This window comes from Agelaius phoeniceus, chromosome 12 (genome assembly GCF_051311805.1).
Source record: "Agelaius phoeniceus isolate bAgePho1 chromosome 12, bAgePho1.hap1, whole genome shotgun sequence".
Classification (NCBI taxonomy): domain Eukaryota; kingdom Metazoa; phylum Chordata; class Aves; order Passeriformes; family Icteridae; genus Agelaius; species Agelaius phoeniceus.
In genome coordinates, this window is record NC_135276.1 from 3,932,532 (window position 1) to 3,954,317 (window position 21,786).

Genomic DNA, 21,786 nt, shown 5'->3' on the forward strand with positions numbered 1-21,786 from the left:
GTGCTTCGGGCTTAATGAACTGCTTTCAGCTAGGTAGGGTCTGCCACAATGGTGCCCTGAGATTTGATTTCCTAATTGCTGTATTTTTGTTTCTATGCTATTATCAGGAAGGTAAATTTTTAATCAGAAACTATTAGCAAGCACCTTCAGAATCAGCCAAGTGCACAGATAAAGATGTGCCCACTTTTGCACGTTTCACTTTTTTGTGTGGTATTCTGGTTAGTAGGTTGGGTTCTTCAGCAGTCACATATCAGAGTCTTCTCTTTCACAGCTATAAAATACTGTTGATTGTAATTTATATTTTAATGGAACCCATAGTCAGTCTGTGCTGTCATGCTGTCAGGAATTTGTTCTTCAATCCAAGCCAGCTCAGGTTCTCCAATACCAATATTCCATTGCACCAGATGTACTTAGACCAGAGCAGTGTGCCATTTCAGCCATGGCTTCTTGAGGGATTTCAAGGTAGAGGAACATCTCATTACCTTTGTGACAATTCTTTGCACATAAAAATACTGTCACAAAAATGTGTGCTATTTCAAAATTTAGCATCTATCATCCCATCTTCACTGTATTCCAGAGGACTGCTTAGGAGATGGCCAACATATTTTGGGTATATAAATATGACCAGATATACATTAGTGTTCAGTAGCCACAAGTCCCATTGGAGTGAATGAAGCAGCTGAGGTTACTATCTGTGACCTTCTATGGAAATATCAGAATATGGAATTAGAAGCTTTTTTGTTGGTATTTGAATTTAAAAATATCAAATATGTCCCTGAAGAATGCCTGGTCTGTGAGGAGGCTTCTAGGTATGTCAACCCAAAGATCATCTGACAAACAGAATGAACACTACACTCCTTTACATTTTTTAAGGATTTTACAAATGTGTTTGAGTGTTCTCTGGCTTTGCTCTGATGTCTAGTGATCCAATAAAAATTAGTGCAGCCTTTGTTGTGAGTTTCACTGGGGCTTGGCTTGAGTTTTACCTGAGCTTCTCTGGTGATTGTACTAAACAATGCAAACTGCAAACCTTCTGCTATCTAGAGAGCATGGCAGGGATCTGTAGACTGCCACTGATCGTTTTGGGGTTGGCTGCCATGTGTATGTAAAATGTTAGGTAAGATGAAGGCTGCATAGCTAAAGATGAGTAAAAACAGAATAGATAAATTGATTGAAAGGAAAATGCTATTTATCGTGTGAGTATATGTGCATATATAAAATCTGGTTCAAAAGAGACTTGTTAGAACTGAACAAGTCTGAGCGAGAATTAATGGCCCACACCTGGGAATAAGAGGTGAATTCTCAAGTATCCAGGTTTAGTAATTGCCACACCTGTCCTATATTCCCAAAAGCATAAATGAGGCCTGCAAGGATTTAGATAGCTTAGCTTCTGAATGCACAGTGCCATGGCTCTTTTCCAAGGCATCATCAGTCACTGCGTGAAAATCCCCACCCATAATTACCAGGGCATTATTTATCACAGGGCATACTCTAGTGAAGAGCTTCACCTTATTCCTATGATAGCAAGAAGAGTGAATAGTTTTAGGCATTAATTTTATGCAGACTTCAAAATGGTTCAGAACAGAAGCCTAAAATAAATACCCTTCCAGAAAAGCAATGAAATTGGAGAGACATAGCTTTGTTTATGGTCTCATGGTTTTGGAAAGATGAGGACACAAACTACATTCTTATAAATGGCTTTATTATTCCCTGCAACCAAGATGGCCTCTGAAATACCATGAAAAGCTTAAGGAATGGCCATTTGAAACACAAAACTGAGAGTCTGGCACCTGGCAGAGGACAGTCCACCTGATTGTTTACTCCACCTCAATTCCATTCATGAACATGAATAGAAAATGAATTATTTATAATTACACAAAATATGTGGGAGGACAGTTTGAGAAAATGTATTGGCAACTGCAACATGTCTGTCATTGACCTCCTGCTGCTAAAATTAAGGAGAATCTTGGATGAGATAATCAGTGACTGCTACTTTGGTCAGGCAAGCAGACTCTATCTTTTGTCCCCAACCGAAAAAAAGGTAATCACTGACCTCAGCAGGGCCATCTTAATCCAGAACATCAATTCTTTACATTTAGTGAGTTAACTGTTTCTAGTTCTGATGCCTTAGGATTTAGCTTTTATATTTTTCAGATCCTGTACTGCTTTACTGTATAACTCTGAAACTCCACAACCTGTCAGCTGCTGTTCTCCCATTTTATTCAGACAAAGCAATTCCTCTCTAGACCTGAAACTCAAGGACACCCTAGTGTCTCAGGCCCCAAGAGATGTAAACAACAGTGAATGGGGGGGGAGAACTTGGAGTCAATTACCTCATTACCTGAAACTGTAATTGGAGGATTAACCCCTGATATGTAAAAGGACCAAATTTATATAAACTGTATGAAAAACTTGTGACCATTGTCCATCTTGGGTGTAGCCCCTCGGGGGCTTTGAGTGCCCAAGGTGTACCTATGGAAGGCCTTCAATGAATACCCACTTTTATTCTCTGAATTTTGTCTAGCCTCTGTTTTAGGTAGCCACTCCAAGGCTTCTCTTGCCTCCTGAAACAGAAGTAATTTCCAAAGAAACAGTGGGGCACAGCTTTCTGCTTTGGCTCTGCCAACCTTTAAATTTAATGCAAAGAAAGAACAAAGCAATTGCACTTACAATGCAGGCATCTGAATATCTCAGTCACTGTGAACTTACAAGACACAACCTGGGTTTGTATTGAATATAAACATTGCAGACAAATTTGTAGAAAAAAACACTTTGTAGCATGTTCCAGGAACAACAATGTCTGGTTTTCTCTCCTCTCAGCAGTAGCTAGATCAGAATTCCCTCTGATAGGAGAAGCTTTGTGCTCCCTCCATTGCTACATGTCCTTTGCATTCATGTTTGTGCACCTCAGTGGCTGCAAAATTCAACTTGGCAAATCTCAGCACAGAGGAGTCTCCTCATTCTGAGTTGTTTTGCCATCATGTGGAGGTTTCATGCATCAGGCATGATTTATTTCAGAAGTTCTCCCACAATTAAGACACCTTTTCAAGTTATCAGGAATCCTTCCCAAGAAGAGATTTCAGGCTCAGCAATATTACAACAATGTTGATGTCAGCGACTTACAGTGGAACAACCTGTTTGCAAAAATATGGGGCAAAAAACATGCAAAGGAGAAGGTGATGACAGCACAGAACACTTCAAAACACTGAACCTGCTCTCACAGCCTCCCATGTGCACTGGCAACCAAACACGTGCACCAGCTGGCAGAGACTGAGCTACTCTACAGCAGCACTGCTGCCCCTCGAGTCTTACTGCAGATTCAATATTTGCTGAGCATACACATTCTAAAGAGGACTTTACCAAGGTGCACAGAAATTGTAGAAAGTGCAGAAGGAATATGGTAAAAGTCACAATCATTTTTGCAGGTTTTTGAGGCTCTCCTCCAGGGAGTACAGGCTTTGCTTTCAAGTCACCTGCAGTCCTATTGTAAATGTGGTTTGGCAGTCAGAGAAAAGGACTTTGCTTACCAGGAAAAGAGATTCTTCAAGGTATGTTTGTTTCTGTGTACTTTTGTATCATGTCCTCTTTTTCTTCTTGTGTAAAGCCCTTTGACATTAGGGGACTCAGCAAAGGGTCTAATGCACATGGTCTTTTTCCTTCCTGAACAAATTGAAGGCAGGATAAGTGCACACAGGTGTGTGTGTGTGTGTACTCCTGGCAGGAACATGCACATTGGCTGCCACTTCAGGAGAACTCCAGCTTTGAGAAACTTCTGCCCTGCTACCAAGGTAACGTGGGATGTTGTGCTTTACTGGTGCTGTAGATAACTGAAAAAACTCAGTTTTTCAAAACAAATGCCAATGCCTTAAACACAAAAAGTTTATAACAAAATATTTGTGTGACTACTGATTTAATGTAGGGGCATTTATTCAACACCAGTGTATGGCATCAGTAGAGAGCACTCAGCAGTCTGAAACAGCCCATGTGTCTGTGGCTTCCCTCACATGAAGGCTGTAGCTCTCATGCCAGCTCACCTCATGTTGTAGCTGAGCTATGGAAACTGAAGAGCTGCATGCTTTAACTTTCTTTCTGACTGTTTTTTAATAGATTTCTGGAAAGGTTTTCAGTCCAGTGAAAATTTGGTAAGGCACACGTTCAGATACTGCCCCAGCAGATGGATGTGATCAAAATATGTCAATCCAAGCACGCAGAGGTATTTCAGTGCTGCAAGGGAGATTTGGCTGGGTCTCTCTGAGCCCACTGAAACAAGCACTAAGGGGCACTGGGGCAGAGCACCTTCCTAAGGCTGAGTTTGCAGTTGATATGTCACAAGATCTGAGTTCTGCCTGCACATTTTCCACAGTTTGAACACAGAGCATTTCTTTTGATACGGACACATGCATTTATTTATATGGGTTGTCTTCCATTAAACACTGGCACCACCAGTGGAAACAGCAGCTGAACCTGCACAGATATGTACAAGGGACAACTGCAGTCAGGAGTCCCACAGTGTCTTCAACTTCCATAAAAGAGAAGGAAATGGGAGCCTCAGACATTATCAGTGGCATCCTGAACTAGGTAAGTGGTGCTTATTTCAGTTTATTAATAAAGAAGAAAAGTAATTCCCATGTGGTCTGGACCCTACCATAGATGCAAATGATCTCTTGATGACTTAAATTAAATGTAAATGGTGCATAAGCCCTGCACTTAGTCACATAAATGCTTCCATCTCCTGAGCCCTTCTAATGCATCCCAGAACATTCATGCTGGTGGGGAATAGCCCCTTTCTAAATGGAAAATACTGACCACTATCAGCTGTATTGTCTTACCCATCATAAATGCCAGCTCTGTTGGCTGTGGTGACTCTCAGCAGTTGTTTCTCTGACAGGAAACAACAGGTTTCTGTGCCAAAATACACTTTCCTGTCCTTGTCTTTTGCAGCTGAGAGTCAGACTGCAGACAACCAGCATGGATTCAGCCTTCACATGCTACAGATTCTGTGCCACACAGGTTTTTAAATCATCATTTTCCTTTTAAAGTCATATATCTTAGTAAAAATAAAAACAAGAACTGTAGCACCCAACACTAAAACATGTTGTATGAATTCTTTTTAGAATCATGCAACTCATGTAATTAAAAATCTGGAATTTTTGCCTGCTTTAAAGAAGACAGGAGTTATTTTTCTGAAATTAAATTTTAGTTTGCCAAGGTGAATTTCACTTTATATTTACCACATTCATGTCATAAACGTGAGCAGCTTGTACAGCTCATATTCCCCATTAATATAATTATGTAACATTAATATAATCTTGGTGTTTGTCAAGGAATGTAGGATTTATGCTCATATTAACATATTACATGTAATTTGATTAAAATTAGCATCTAACATAATTGTTTCAGCTTGAAAGAATTATTCAAAGTGAATAATTTAGAGTCCAAAACCTTATTCCCATTTCCTATCTTTAATTACAGCAGAAGGAAAAAAATGGATATTTTGCTGTTTGGGAGCCCATTTCATAGTTTGTTCATTTTTTTCTTGAAAACACATGTATTTTGCAAGGACTTTTTGTTTGGAATTAGAAACCTCCTAGCCCTGGGCTCTTGCTGAATGATTAGCCTTGATTATACTTAGCTCTTCTATTAACCATGGCCAGGTAAGTCACATGGCATTGTTGCTCCCTCCCATCTGAAGGGCAGTGTCTTTTCAGCATTGTTTATGAGCTTTTAGATACCCAAACCTTGCAAAAAAACTGGCTTTTTACTTTCTGAAATATTATTGCAAACAAAATACTTTTAAATGATTCCATAAAATGAGTAAAAATATAATGGCTTCCATGAAAATAAAGCTTCTGATTGTATTTGTATGAATTCTGATAATATTTATTTCAAGTATTCTGTAGCTCAGAAGACAGCTGCCTTTAAACACTAAGCAGAAGGAATGGTTTGTTCCAGGCATCATCAGTCCTGCTTTCCTCCAAAATTTTGAAACTTTGGATTCTATATTTTTATCTGTCTGTGATCTTGTCAGGAAAACCCTACTGATCATTAGACTCACTTGCTTTGTGATTAAGTCTTATTTCACTTAAGACTTGTTTTACCTGAAGCATAAGATTCCAGTTTGAACAAAAAAAAAATGTAAATCTGAAGTCCTGAGGAGCTCAAAAATGTAAATCTGAAGTCCTGTGAGGAGCTCATGCAGTGGTGAGTAAAGACTCCTTATTTCAATTAACAGGGCTGGCTTGCTGAATGTTACTGTGGGCAGCTTCTCCTCCTGTGAGGAAGAAGTGAAGTGTGAACTTTCTGAGAATTCAGAATGGGTTATCCCAGCAGTGCCAGGTTCTCTGGATGTGTTCAAGTGGAAATCCCTGCAGGAAAGGAAGGGCCATATCACATCTCATGTCACTGCCAGTGGGAGCTACAGGAGAGCTGCTGCTGCTGCTGCTGCTGCCCTGAGCTGCTGCAGGTCAGTGTGCCAGGGCTGCCAGCCCCAAAGGATCAGCTCCTCATCCTAGGGCTTGCTCCTAGGAGAGCCAAGGGAATTCTGATGCCCCAAGTGCCACTATGATTAGCTTGAAACTGATAACAAAACTGTGATCCTTTTCAAGCTAAGATTGCCTCTGACTTGGTTCCTTCCTCTGTGCACCTGTTGTTCCCCCATGCTGGTGGTTGCTTTGATCATGGCTTGGATTCATTGGTGATGTCACTGAGTGACTCCCAGAACTTTGCTGAGCCTCCTTCTTTCCTCAGCTCCCCTTCCTCTTGCTGTCACTGACATTTTTTATTTGGATAACTTGGATAACTCATGCCAGTAATCCCTGGGCTAATAATGGGATAATTAAAGAAAACTGAATTTATCTCAACAGGGGAGTCAGATTTTAAGATCCAAGATGGCATCTGCTCTGAGCAGTAAAATTGCTTCCTCTCAGTTAGAGTCAATACTTACAGAACCTCACATTTTAAAATATGAGACAAGCGTGTTCCCAAAACTTCCTGCCACTGAAGTTGAATGCTTTATGACATTAATAAAAGGTTTGCACCAAAAGTATATTATCTTCACATTTTAGAATCTTATAATTCCATAGGTACTTTGTGCATCAATTATTTGCAGGCTGGCACTCAAAAGCTGTGAGGTCATGGGAGATCCCAGTGTCCAACCAGTGAATCTCACAACAGCTTCACTGCAAGAGGAGTGGGAAAAGCCCAGCAGATCCTTGAGTTCTCTGAGGGCTCTCATGCTGGAGTCTGACATGGATTTAGCAATGTCTTCATCTGTGAGACAACAGCACGAGGTTTCAGATCTATTTTGTGCTACAGAATGTAAACTTCTACCACATTTTTACACTTTAGCCTAATACTGATCCTTGTAACAATCTCTCCTAAAGGGGGCTAAATTGGATGAGAACATAGAATATTGTCCATGTGAAGGACTAAGTTTTATGACAGGATGTGTCATGTACTAAAATATATAATTAAGAAATGCCATGGCTATTTTTATAAGCTGATCTTTCTCTTCATTTCCATTCCCACTGCTCTCACTTTTCATATCTTCTGATTGTACATTCTTTGTGTAGCAAAGCATCTCTTTCTACACTTCTGGGAAATGCTTAACATTTTTTGGTATTTTTGTAATATATATATTTTTTTTTCAGACTCAAAGAATAACATCTCCAGTGCAAACTACCTAGCAAGAGTGATGAAGCCTGAGACATGCTGTCCCATCTTCTTTTTGAAAGTCTTTTGAGAACAGCAAAATGTACCATCCAAGTCAGTGGCAAGATTCCTCATTACTTAAGCAGTCTCCTCAGTACTAGCTCAGCTTTGTAGATGTATCTTCTCAAAACCAGATGGTTTTGGATTGACTATGGACTGCCAAAATTATGCTCAAAAACAACCTTTTACATTAAAAGGTATGAATAATGTTGCAGGATGGCAACATGAATATTTTCAAAGGATTAATGCACAGTCACATATAAGAGACAAACAAGGGCATTTCCTTTGTGATTCAGTGTTAGCTCCCAGTGTTCATGTAGGTGTGCTTTGAACCCAGTGTAGCTGCTGGCCTTAGAGCCACTTGAGGTACCATTGCAAATTGCTGTTTTATGGAGAAGCTCATTATCATAATGTACTTTGGGTATCAGAGTGAATTACAAGTGAGGAGATGCTACTGCTCTAACTGGCAGGATTTTGGTAAATACTGATGCTAACCCAGGTGTGCAGGCCTGCTGACAGGACTATTAAGTCACTGTTATTTCAGCATCTAGTTTCAGGTGCAGTTCAGGACACTGAGATTTGTGAATGTGACTTCCATGCACAGCTCATGTAGGCACTTTGAGAGCATCTTAATTAAATGCTGGAAGTTGGTGTCACCTGAGTGGGGGGGGGGGGGGGGGGGGGAAGTATAATTTTTCTGGATTTACAAGGATTTTAAATCTCTGGGTTTGAATTACCTCTCATATGACTCCATGAAAAGTAGCTAGCCAAAGTCTTAGAGCCATAATGTGCAGAGAATATTTTGAGAACATCTCCCTAAAAGTACAGTTGGGAATTGAGCATTGAGTTTGGGGTGGGATACCCTTTTACTGTTCTGCTGCATAATTTGTATGCCAGGTAAGGGTCTGCACAGGTTCCTCCTGAGAGAGATCAATGAGAGCCTTCATTCCAGTAGACCAGGGCTAGGGCCTAGAAGAAAATAAGCTGTATTTTCCATATTTCTTGGCAGTTCACCTCAGAGATAAATTTATTTCAGATAAAAATTGATCTATATCCATTTAAAAAACCAACAAACAAGAAGGCACTGTATGAAAGTATTTCCTTTGTAGGAGTGCAGTAGTCAAACTTTTGCATTCTCATTGGTGGTGATGTTAGGAGGCTGATATTAGGGCATAGGAGAGATTAAATGCTCAGCTTTGTTATGTATTTCTTGTATGGCCTTGGCAAGTCATTCATCTCACAGCTCTCTAGCTATGAAATAGAGAGTTATAAACTGCTCCATCATCCAGGGAGATGTAGCATGAGCAAATTAAAGATGAGGAGCCATTCGTGGTGAGAGAAACCACTGAAGTTTGTAAGGTAAAGACAAACAGTTGGAGATTCAGGTGTGAAAGAAAGGTTATCATTTAATATGAGGTGAAATACTAAAGAGAGAGAGAGAGAATGGGTGATTGTGGATTGGCCAAATACAGAGCAAAGGGAGACTGATGCATACCATTAGAACTACTGTTAAACATCATTTGTGGAAGTCTTAAGGCAAAGGTGATGGCCCAGTACAGCAGAAGGAAACAGGACACTGAGAGGTGAGGAGCAACAGTGTCACTTGTTGGGTTCTAGTTCAACTGTACAGGACTTCATCCTGTCTCTGAAAAACATCTGCAGTGTTTTGGGCACCGTGGATTTGGTCAGTGAAATATGGTCCTAATTATGAGAGAGGAATTGTGTATGCAATGGCTCATTACCCATGCAAAGATTGTGAATAGAAAAAAGAAACCTTCAGACTGATTGGTGCAAGATTACAGGTGACAAGCTGGAAACAGATTGGGCTGTGAGGGTCACTTGAATGGCAGTGAGCAGTTAGCAGGTAAATGGAAGTGAAAAATGCCCTCAGTCACCTGGCCTGGAAATTGCAAAGGGCTGAGCTCTCAGTAGAAGAGCCAGAAGTCAGTGGAGCACAAGGATAGCAAGAATTGAGGCATGGTCATAGCAAACACCTGAAAACACCCAGAAGACAAGGGGAACGGTACAAAAAAGGAAAATAGCATGGATTTGAGTTGGTTCACCTTGGAGCTGTGCTTCTCCAAAGGAGAAAAGCTGTAATGATAAGTCATTAAATCATCTGTTGTTGGAGCAAAATGCACATTAAAAAATGATAAGCAGTCCCCAGCTGCCTTTCCCAGCTGAAGGGAAGGTTCTGGTTGACTTGTCAGACATTGCTGCATACTGATCTACAGGCCTCCAAGGCTTTGGCATATCAAGTCTTTTCCTTTGAAAATTGTCATGTGTGGCAGCTTTTATGTGCAGTATCATGTGTCTCCTCCCTGGGGCAGAAAACACAACACGAGAGGGGAGAAGTTTGTGTTTCAGTGTACCACAACAAGTAAGATGGTAGAGTGCCAGCTCTGTATTTGCATAGGAAACCACTGCTGCTCCATCCCTGCCTGCTCCCCAGGTGCTCTCAGGAAGCAGTGAGGACAAAACCCTCTTGTCACTGCCAGCACAGCTGTGCCATCCTCTCTGCTCCACAGTGCCCAGCCTGGTCTTCCTTCCCCCACCAGTTCTCAGGTGGGAGAGAGGAGAGGCTGGGCTCTTGCTGCCATTCACCCCAAGAAGTTTTGCATGCAGACTCCTGCCTGGAGCTTTGTCAGTAGCAATGAAATATTCTGGTTTAACAAGGTAGTAAAATGCATGTGCAGCTGCACTGGAGTTCCTAACAGGGCTGCCACATGCTATGCTGTGTACAAAGTGCTGGGCTGTTGGACCAGCAGGCAGAGCACCATCCTGCCCACAGCCTGCAGGGCCAGCCTGCATCCTGCAGCCCACAGCAGTGAAAGCCTGGGAACAACACAGGAGAAATAAAGAGACTCCAGTGTTCCAGTGCAATTAAAAACTAATTAATAGTCACAATAAATGCACTTAGTGGTGTTCCTTCACAGTTATGTCTTTCGGATCAGTTTCCTTCCCTCAGCAGAAAGGAGTGCAGCTGGCTCTGTACAGACTCTTGCTGCTGTTTGCAATTGTGGAGCACTTTGCTCGCCCTCCCTGAGCTTCTGGACAGCAAAATCTGCTTTGGAATGGAAGAATAGCACCCTCAAGAGTTGACAGTGCTGCTTCAGGGAGCCATAGTATGCAACATGCATCCTTCCTCTCTGTTAAATCAGCTCCCTGTTCATGTAACTTAAGCAACAAGTTTTTTCTTTAATATTGAAATATTTGGTATCAATCACTGTTGATATGAATGGGGAAATAAGCATTTGTGCTTGTTTGGGGATGAGCTGGTTCTAAATATTTTGTCTTCAAACAAGGAGGGAAAATAAAAAGACAAAAATATGTCTTTTGATGAGTCTGGGAACTTCATTTTATACTGTATTAAAATAATTTAAACAGGAATTTAGATTTCTGTGTAAAAATAGAAGACTTAAAAGTTCTTAACTTAGATAAAAGGGGTCTAGGTAAAAAAAAACAACCCAAAACTGAGCAAACCAGTCCTTAAATTGTGGGGACTTGTTCGTTAATTACAGTAATTAGGAATGGAATCTGATCCCAAATGTTCTGATTTACTTTAATTTTTTTTAACATGTAGTTAGGCCTTAATTTCAGTATGATTATAAAATGTGAGAGTGTTTTAAAGACTAAAGAGGAGTAGGTATTGTTAATAAATCACAAACTTAGTGATACAATCCTGCTTATACTTTCTTAGTTACCCTTCTGCTGTTTCATGCAGCAGTGACTTTTTATTTTAAATGATCATGGCCTATTCCTGTTTCTGCTGACTTCAGAGTCAGACAAGGCCTCTTGAAAACTCTGAGCATAAACTGCTTACCAGCTTTTATTCCAGATGATATTTCTCCCAGCAGGCAAAAAGTCCAGCTCTGTGCTTGTCCCATTTCTGGAAATGGGTTCACTTGAGTAGAACAAGCTGAATTTGGACAGTTGGGTGCAGTCAGGGACATTTTACTCTCCACTCTGAAACACCTAAAACTCACTCCTGTCCCAGACCTGAGGCTTTTCCTCTGAACCAGGACTTTGTTCAGAGTTCTTATGAGTGTTTTCATTGCTTAGACAGTGCTGCAGCTCCCTGTGGAAGCAGCCCTGTGGGGCACTGCTACTGCATTGAAACCAAGACATATAATTTTAGAAAATACTGACTGCATATAAAACAATTTAGGATTAATTTTTTTCTATTGATAATGAAAAGTATACTCTGTAATCTGTAAATTAATGTTTCCCTGCTGTAATTACAGAATCCATTCTCCTGAGAGGACACTGGAGTATGCCAACTGACTCTGCTGGCCTTGCACTTGCTCATGAAACAAAAGTTCACACCTGCATTGTGTGAAACAAAAACATCAGGGTTTGGTGCACTGTCATTTTTGTTTCCTGTTGAATCCTTTGAATTTTTAATTGCAAGAAATCTGTCAAATCCTTTCTAAGTAATTTACTGTCACAAGTTTCTATTTTACTAAAACACTCAGAACTAAGCATTGCGGTTTTTTTTCTCCAGCCATCACTATGTTTGATTCATTTTCCCTGCAGATCTTTCTGTAGCAATTTTAAACCTGCACCTGCTCCAGTGGGCTTGGCTTGTCCTTCCAAAGGGACCTTCAGGAGCAGCAGAGCTAAATGCCCGTGGGACTGCCCAAGGTGCACCTGGGCGCTGTGCAAGCAGCGACAGCCACATCAATTCTGCGTACTGCGAGTGATGGCAGCAAGAGGAATCTGTGCATCCTCACCCCGCCCGAACCGAAGATTGAGACGGAGCTCCTGGGGAGCCTGTGGCCCGTACACAGCAGCCACAGGGGAGCAGTGGCTGGGACACGCAGCTCCTCTCCAGTCCCGCACTTGCGGGAGCATTGATCGCCTTCAAAAGCCGCACAAAACGGAGGCTGGGAAGGCAGCTAGGCTGCTCCCGGGGCCGGGCACACGGCCGCAGGGCACAGGGACACCTGGCCGCTGCAGAGTTGGGACACCTGGGCACTGCAGGGTTGGGACACCTGGGCACTGCAGGGTTGGACACCTGGGCACTGCAGTGTTGGACACCTGGCCGCTGCAGGGTTGGACACCTGGCCACTGCAGGGTTGGGACACCTGGGCACTGCAGGGTTGGGACACCTGGGCACTGCAGGGTTGGACACCTGGCCGCTGCAGAGTTGGACACCTGGGCACTGCAGAGTTGGACACCTGGGCACTGCAGGGTTGGACACCTGGCCACTGCAGGGTTGGACACCTGGGCACTGCAGAGTTGGACACCTGGGCACTGCAGGGTTGGACACCTGGCCAATGCAGAGTTGGACACCTGGGCACTGCAGAGTTGGACACCTGGCCACTGCAGAGCTGTACTGGAGGGTCCGGCCCCGCTGTGCCTGCGGTTATCCCGGGTCAAGGCCGGGAGGCGGCCGGTGCCCGGCACTGGTGGAGATTGCTGAGTGTGCGTTTGGGGAAATCCGTCATTAAATTTACCTGCTCGGTTGGTGCGGGGAATGAAGCGGCCCACAGGTGACCCGACCCGGGCTGTTCCGTGCAGGCGGGGCAGCTCCTCCGGGCTCGGGACCGGCGGTAACCGCGGGCAGGGCGGCCCGGCCGATCGCCCCCGAGCAGCGGAGCCGAGGAGCCCCCGCGGCCACCGAGCTCTCCGCCCGTGTCCGCCGGGCGCCATCCCGGACACGTCCTGGCGGCGCCCCGCGGGTCCCGCCGGTGGCTGCGAGCCCGGCGGCCCTGCCGGCAGGCAACCACCGCCGGTGAGGCAGCGCCTTGGCTCCCAAACCCGACGGGGCGAATGTTCCCGACTGGCCAAATATTTGCAAGTACGAGCGGATGGTGAACTTTGAGACTGTCTGGGGAGCGCTGGGCCGAAGCGCTGGGAGCAGAGGCGGGAGCGGGCGGTGGAAATGTGCCGGCCGCGTTTGGCCGCTCTGCCCCGCCAGCGGCGCCGGCAGCGCGGGCGCAAAGTCCCCGCGCGTTGCCCCGGGGCTCTCATCAGCGCGGGGTTTCCTCGGCGGGAGCCATCCAGCATCCAGCGCTCAGCGCCCGCCGAGCTCGGGGCGGCGGCGGGAGGGGGAAAGGGGGGGACGAGGAGCGCGGGGCGCTCTCCCCGCGGAGCGGCGGCTCCCGGGGGCGGGCGGGAGGTCGGCCGTGCCCGGCCGGGGCGCTGGGAGCCGGCTGCGCGGCGGTCAAAGGTTCCCAGCGGGAGGTTGGACACTAGAGGGCGATCCGCGGCCCTGCTGCGGGCTGTATATATACGGCATGCAGCACCGCGGCAGCCCACTAGCAACAGGGCAAGCAGCGAGCGGAGCGGGGCTGGGCTGGGGGACGGGCTCCGGGAGCACCGAGCCGTGCCGTGCAGCGCCGTGCCGCGAGATCGCTAGAGCCGCCGCCGCTGCCGTCCCGTTCGAAAGCTGGATTGCAGGAGCCCTTCACCATGCCCGGCAGACTGTAGTTGCTTCATGGAGCAAGCCAATTTCTACGAGGTCGATTCCCGGCCCCCGATGAGCAGCGGCCAGCACCACCAGCTCCAGACTCCCCTGCCCGGCAGCACCTACAGCTACAGAGAGGCTCCCTCGGCGGCGGCACCTGCTGCGGGCGGCGCGGAGCTCGGCGATATCTGCGAGAACGAGAACTCCATCGACATCAGTGCCTACATCGACCCCGCCGCCTTCAACGACGAGTTCCTGGCCGACCTCTTCCAGCACAGCAAGCAGCAGGAGAAAGCCAAGGCCATCCTGGCCGGGGATTTCGACTTCCACACCATGCATGGGGCCGGCGCCGCCGCCTCGGCGCCGGGGCACCAGCCGCAGCACCACCAGCAGCCGCTCTTCGGCTGCGTGCCCGGCTACATGGACGGCAAGCTCGACCCCCTCTACGAGCGCATCGCCGCGCCGGGCTTGCGGCCGCTGGTGATCAAGCAGGAGCCCCGCGAGGAGGAGGAGGTGAAGTCGGCGGCCCTGTCGGCCCTCTATCCCCATCACGCCCCGCAGCAGCACCCGTCCCACCTCCAGTACCAGATCGCCCACTGCGCCCAGACCACCATGCACCTCCAGCCCGGGCAGCCCACGCCGCCCCCCACGCCCGTGCCCAGCCCGCACCATCCGCACCACCCGCACCCTCCCGGCGGCCTGTCCGCCGCGGGCACCCTCAAGATGATGCCCTCGGACCACCGGAGCAAATCGAAAAAGACAGTGGACAAGAACAGTAACGAGTACCGGGTGCGCCGGGAGCGCAACAACATCGCGGTGCGCAAGAGCCGGGACAAGGCCAAGCAGCGCAACGTGGAGACGCAGCAGAAGGTGCTGGAGCTCACCACCGACAACGAGCGGCTGCGCAAGCGGGTGGAGCAGCTCACCCGGGAGCTGGAGACTCTGCGGGGCATCTTCAGGCAGCTGCCCGAGAGCTCGCTGGTGAAGGCCATGGGCAGCTGCGCCTAGCGCCGCGCCGGGGCCGGCCGGGCTGCCCTGCCCTGCCCGCGCACAGATACTATAGGCACCGGCGTGCGGCAAGCGCCGTGTGCCCGCGGGAGGGGAACGGGAGATTGTTTTGGTTTTGTTTTGTTTTGTTTCGTTTGTTTTTTATCAATTCACGACCTATACAAGAAGCCAGGCAGCTCTAGTATTAAAAGGTTTGTGCCTTAGAGATGACACACGAGTAAGCTGAAAACATGGTGGGTTTTCTAAGGAGAAAGGCAAGGGGAAGAAAGAATTAAAAGACCACGTGTCTACACAGGGTAAATAACAGTAATAATAATAATAATAATAATAATAACAGTCATAAAGCACACATAGCAACCCAGATGTGCCTTAAAAGCTGGCTGCAGGAGCTCTGGGGCTTACTGTGCCCTCCAGCCTTGCAGGGTGCGAGGAGAAGGAACGAGGGACGCGCAGGCTTGGGGGCTGCGGTGTCTGGGGTGTCCTGCCAGACCCCTTCCAGCTGGCCTGCAGTGCAGCAGGCAGGAGCAGCTTCGGGGAAGCCAGCGACGAGAAGAGGATTTGAGGCTGAGAGATGTGCAGCACTGGACGCCCTGAGGAGCACTGAGGTGTGGGGCAGCCCCCAGACTGCTGCCAGGACTGTCGCAGCCTGGCCGGGCTGCCTCTGCCGAGCCCTGCCCCCTGCCTTGGCTGGAGGGGGACAAGGGGCCAGCGCCGCTGCAGGACTGATGGACAGCCTGGGACTGATGGAGCAGCAGCTTGCAAGAGTGTGGTGAGCTCTCTCCATCGACAGAAAGAGCAGCAGTGTCTTGTACTGTATGTCACGACGTGGCGAAGCACAAATGAATAAATACCTATTGATGCGGGTATTTACTATGAACTTTCAGTGTATTTTGCTTTATTCCAGGACATTTTGCTCTTCTCCAAGTCTCTGTCCACCCAAACTGTGCCTCATGTAATGTGAAAGCCGTTCCATGTACACTAGCTATACTTTATTGCCTTACTTAGATGTTTGCCATCACACAACTTTCTTATCTGGTGACAGAGACTATGCCCTTGTGCTGCAACGTTATTTTATTATTTGTATGGGTGGGTGAGTGTGAGTGTGTGTTGCCTTCTTCACATTGTCCTGTACTGGTTGCTGCCTCCCGAGCCCAAGGCAGGAGTGCCTGGAATGGGGCATGGCTTGTGGGGCTGCACGATGCCTGTGGTGGGGCAAGGAGGCTTGTCCCTGGTGCTGCTGCACCTTTGGACTCTGGAGCTTCTCCCAGAGTGAGGGAAAAATAAACAAACAAACAGGCCCCCTGGGCATTCTGGTAGCCATGCAGAACATTTCTTCCTTGTGTCGTAGCTGCATAACAATTTGTCCAACTGAAGTAAGTCTTGACAAGAGAGGAGAACAAGGTGGATGGAACTGTTTGAAAGCATGATAGTGAGAGCACAGTGCTGGCAGCGTGTGTATGTGTGTGCAGTGTGTGTATGGTATGTATACGTGTATGTATATGCACACACATTGGTGGAGTTTTTTTAATTTCGGGGGGGGAGGGAACTGCATATAAAATTTGTCAGAAGTCCTGGTTACCTTCATAAATAAACAGCATATATTCTACCATAACCATCCGCCTCTCTGCTTGTTTCCAGTCCTCTTCCTGTAGCAGGAGTGCCAAAGCTCTCCTCTTCTCCAGACCAGCATCCAGCTCTCCACCGACTTCTGCATCCCCTGCCAGGGCTGGTGACTGAAACGCGTTAATGGAGTGCAACTCCTCGGTTTTCACCCCAGAGAAATAAGTACACGGTTGTCTTTAGAGAACGGCAATTTCCTAAACGCTTGCGGTGGCAGATGTGAGCCCGTGAGTCACGCCTCGCTTCACCCTTCACCCCGCCGCGGCCGGGCCGGGGGCCTGCGGCCGGGCTGCGGGGACGGGCGGCCCCAGGGACGGGGGAGGCGCCGGGTGCCGAGGAGGCGCAGCCCGCCCGCTGCCCCGGGCCCGGCCGGCAGGGCAGCCCGGGTCTCCGCGGGGCGCGGGGGGCAGAGCCGGGGCGCGGCGGGGCCCGGCGGAGAGAGGGGCGGGCAGGGCCGGGCCCCGCTCGCCCGGCAGCGCTGTCGCTGCCCGTCCCTTCCCGGCCAAGCACAGCCCTGCCGTCCCCGGGCGCGCTTCGCTCCCGCGGGCTCGGGCCTGGAGGCGCCGCCCCGGCCCCTCGGAGCCGGCGGGACGCGGGGCAGGGCAGGGGGCAGGCGGGGTCCGGCCGCGGGCCACGGCGGGGAGGTGGTGCGAGACCGGGCGGCGACGGGGGCGGGAAGGGGCAGCCGTGAGGGGGGCGGTGGCTCCGCCTCGGCCGTCCCGTCCCGACCCGACTTGGAGCTCCGCCGTGGGGGCGGCCGGCCCTGAGGTGTAAGAGCCCCCGGCGTGTGGCTCAGTGCCCCGGTGCCCTGTGAGGGGACAGCGGGGTCTCTCTCGGGGCGCCGCCCGCTCTTCTCTCCGGCGGCACTTGGTGCCCGGGCGGGCGGCCCGCGGCCGGGCTGGGACTGCGCCCCAAGCGTGTGAGGGAAGCGGCCGAACACCCCGGCCCTTCGGCAGCGCCTGTGTGGACCTTTCCCGGGGAGGGAACCCCCCGGGGAGCTGCGCTTTCCACCTCTCGCTGCTCCCCACAGCCAGCTCGCTGCTCCCCACAGCTCGCTGCTCTCCATAGCTCACTGCTCCCCCCAGCCACTGCTCCCCACAGCTCGCTGCTGCCCAGAGCTCACTGCTCCCCACAGCCATTGCTCCCCACAGCCACTGCTCCCCACAGCCGCTGCTGCCTACAGCACACTGCTCCCCACAGCTCGCTGCTCCCCACAGCCAGTTCGCTGCTCTCCATAGCCAGCTCGCTGCTCCCCACAGCACACTGCTCCCCACAGCACACTGCTCCCCACAGCCGCTGCTCCCCACAGCTCGCTGCTCTCTATAGCTCACTGCTCCCCACAGCACACTGCTCCCCACAGCCGCTGCTGCCCACAGCTCGCTGCTCTCCATAGCTCACTGCTCCCCACAGCACACTGCTCCCCACAGCACACTGCTCCCCACAGCCGCTGCTGCCCACAGCTCAGTGCTCCATGGTGTGCCCATTGCCCTCATGCCGTGTGTGTCCAGCACGGCACATCACAACAGAAGTTTAATACCCCAGAGGGAGAGAATTGGATGCACAAGTTGTGTGACCCGGGATGCTCGAGCTGTGGGGGGAGATTGGCTCCCGAAGCGCCTCAGCCGGGGCAGGTGCAGCCCCCAAGCCCTGCTGAGCCCTGGGCTGGATGGGGCAGTTCCGAGGGGCTTTGCCTCCTCCGGAGGGGTTCATGCTGGGCCATCAGGGAAGGCAAGGCTGCTCTTCTGACATCCAGAGTGATCGCGATTCTGCAAGCACTCGCTTCTTGGGGTGGTGAAAGATGAGTACAAATCGGGAACAAGAATTTCACTTTTCAGTTAAATATAAGTTGTGGGGTCCAGAGCTAGTAATTTTCCAAGGAGAGAGTTAAGCTCTAGTGGTGTTGGGCAGAAATAATGACTTTTACTTGTGCTTCCTTCCTTCCCCAGCCCTGCAGAGCTGTACACCCATGGAGTAGGATGTGCCTAACTGAGTAATGCTGTCCAACGTGTAAAGTGGGGAAATGCTGTTATCATTTGAGCAAAGATTATTGCAGGGTATATGTGGGAGGGACTCTAATCTAGTGGTTAGAGCATGGGAATACAGTCCTGGTTGTTTGAGTTATGTTCTGAACTGTGACTCACCGTGTGTGTGTGTGGTTTCAGCAAATCATTTATGGCCTCACAAAGCAGATTTTTCCATTAATTTAAATGAACTGTAGATTAAACTACTCTTCAGTGGCACAAGAATCAGACATTCTGTGATTCGAAAGTAAGATCACCTGTCTACCACATAGGTGTTTCAATAGTTATATAAACACAGAATGCCCTGGAATAGTACGAAGGGTAAATTATTGATAGCATAAAAGTGTTTAGAGACACTTGCCTTAAACACAGTGCCAAAGTGAGCAGCGTTCTCTAATCCTAACCCTAACTGTAGGCTGAGCCCTCGACAAGGCCCTCACTCATGGCTTAGACAAAACAGTTCTCAGAGCACAGAGCTTTTTGCAGTCTTTATGTGCTCTTTGCCGACTGCCTTTTGCTTTGGCAGCCCCCTCCCAGCCCTTCCCAGCTGCAGAATCTGCATTTTCTCTTCCTTTCAAACCAAACCCTTTCTCTGGCACACAGCTGAGCCTTCAAAAAGTCCCTAAGTCATTGCCCAGGTGACAAAAAGTTCTGAGAGCAGCATGTCCAGGAACATGTGCCTTAGCACCAGCGTCAAAGCCTTCAGTCCTGCAGTGCTCCAGTCTCACACGTGACCCCGTGCACTGTCTGTTTTAGCAATATTTAGGCATGTACTACACAAGCTGGATGGTGGACATGATTCTATGCTCTGTCCACTCCGAATATCGCAGGACATGGAAATGGAAGGAACCTGTGGGGATTGTCTGGAGGAGCACCCTGCTGTGAGCACAGCTGCAGAGGATGGCACACATGTAAGTCTGTGCTGTGACACACATGTAAGTGTGACAGGACTGTGGGCAGGGACTGTTCTCACATGTGGCACTCCCATGTTCTCACAGTGACACTTCCAGTCATGCCCTGCACCCAGGCACCCTGCACTGAGGCTAGCCTGGCATGGGCAAAGGCTTGATCAGCTCCAGCTCTGGGAGGGTGCTGTGGGTGTATGCGCTCAGCAACATTTGTCTTCATGACTGCTGGGTGGTTTTTTGGTTTTCCCACTGAGCTTGTTCCTTTTATACACAGTGCTGCTGCAGTGCTGCCAAGCCTCTGCCCGTCCTGCCGTGCTCCTGGGGCTGGGCAGTCCTTCCTTCTCCACCCCTGCCCCTCGCCAGTCCCAGACACGGGGTTGGGGACATGGAGGGGGTGAGGTGGAGGTTGGGCACTGACTGGGAGGCTGAGCAAGTAATCACATGTTGAGGATGAAGGGAGTAGTTGTCTGCTAGCACTGTGTACAGAGTTGAGAGATTGCTCATGACCATGGCAAAGTCCTGCAGCAGGTTGGGGGGGTGGAGGAATGTCATGATTTCTCAGTCTTTTTATTGCTGTGACAAGAGAACTGGCCCTGAGGAGCTTTCCTCATCTACCTGCTTCAAGAGTTTGGAGGAGAGGAACAAATTTCTGCACTGAAATGGGGCATTGAGAGATGCTCTCCTGGTGAGAGAAAGCAGGTGTTTGTGCTTATTGATTTGGATTTGTTGGTTGAATTGGCTTTGAATCAATTCAGTGGCGAAAAGAATGGCAAATGTCTGAGTAAAGGGTGGAGAACCAGGCCCACTGCCCTGTCTTGGTATAATGAAATTAAAAATTATGCTTTTTACATTGACAGCTCTGGTTTTAGGTGTGTCTTTCTTCCCCTGTAATGAAATCCATGTTTATACACATGAAATTGCATACAATCACCACACAAATATCAATGTTACAGTGTGTTTTGGTGTATCATACAAAAAATACATACTGCATTTTAAAGCCAAGACTTAGTAATAATAAGCATATCACAAGAAACTTCAGAAGAAACAGAAAATCTGTTCAGATATTCCTTCCAGTTCCTATTATATTATTATTGTTTTATGGTACTACTACTTATAGTCTGTGGATCCAAAGAGAGAAAATCAGCCCATATCTCAAAGAGTTTACACCTTTGGTGGAAAATCAGCATATGCTTAGGTGATTATATATCCTGATTAACCCAGTCAGTGTATGTAGCCTGAAATAAAAATCAGCTGTTTGGAATAGATTTTTTTATGTCCTTTCCATTATTGGGTTGCTCCTCAGGTTACCCATGGTGGGGTGAAGGCAGAATATTTAGACTTCCTTTACTGCCAAGTACTTTGATAGAGACTTCCACAAACTCCCTCTCTATGCAGGAGGAATGGGCTGGTGCCTTCAGGACTATGTGGGTATACCTCTTTAATTGGAAGGGAATCCTCACAAAGGAAATCTGATTCATTTATTCTCAGTAAGTGCAATTTCTTAGTTTAACACCATCCTATTTTACTGCAGTATTGCATCTTGCCTCTGAAATTAATAGTCAGCCACAGAGAAAGACAGGTCTGGCAGAATGGAAGTTAGGCATTATATTATCCCATGAGTCACATACATGCAGAGAACCAAACAAGTGTCAGCCAATGGCTTTGAGCCCAAAATGTGTCAAAGAGGAGATGAGTATCTTCATTTGTATTAAGTAGATAGAAGGCTTGTTGCTGTTCCCATTAGTCGGGTTGGAGTGGTGCCATTGGCTTCAGCAGGAACAGGATTGGGCCCATGTGGGAGAAGCTGGCTCTGCTTACCTGCCCTGACTGTATTTTATGTGTGGCAGGGCAACTTCCATTTTAACAACAGTTCTTAGTCAACAGTGAGATTCAAGACCTCCCCTAGGTTAAGGCATGACTCTTTATTAGTTTGATGACTTCTACAAGATGTGAGAATGCTCAGTAGAAGGCAGCAATGAATGCTTTTCTGAGTGCAGCTTCACTGACAAGTAGAGAGGAATTAGCACAGAACCTTTTCTGAGAGGGGTTTTGTGATTTTTAGTTGTTTACATTTAAAATAAAGAACAACATTTAGGAATTAAGCCCA

General features: G+C 48.1%; 2 protein-coding genes across 2 annotated transcripts in view; both read left to right on the plus strand.

Moving 5' to 3' along the window:
• The window catches only part of PEPD (peptidase D), a 423,809-nt gene that overhangs the window by 225,986 nt on the left and 176,037 nt on the right, over nt 1-21,786 (plus strand). The window lies entirely within an intron of this gene.
• CEBPA (CCAAT enhancer binding protein alpha) lies at nt 12,793-16,731 on the plus strand. The gene has a single exon (XM_054640853.2). It carries the CDS (start codon nt 14,153-14,155, stop codon nt 15,128-15,130), a length of 978 nt encoding a protein of 325 aa, XP_054496828.2. The 5' UTR covers nt 12,793-14,152; the 3' UTR covers nt 15,131-16,731.

What these genes read in the sequence shown, in the direction of transcription:
- CEBPA (XM_054640853.2), top strand. Translation starts at nt 14,153, where the DNA reads ATGGAGCAAGCCAATTTCTACGAGGTCGATTCCCGGCCCCCGATGAGC.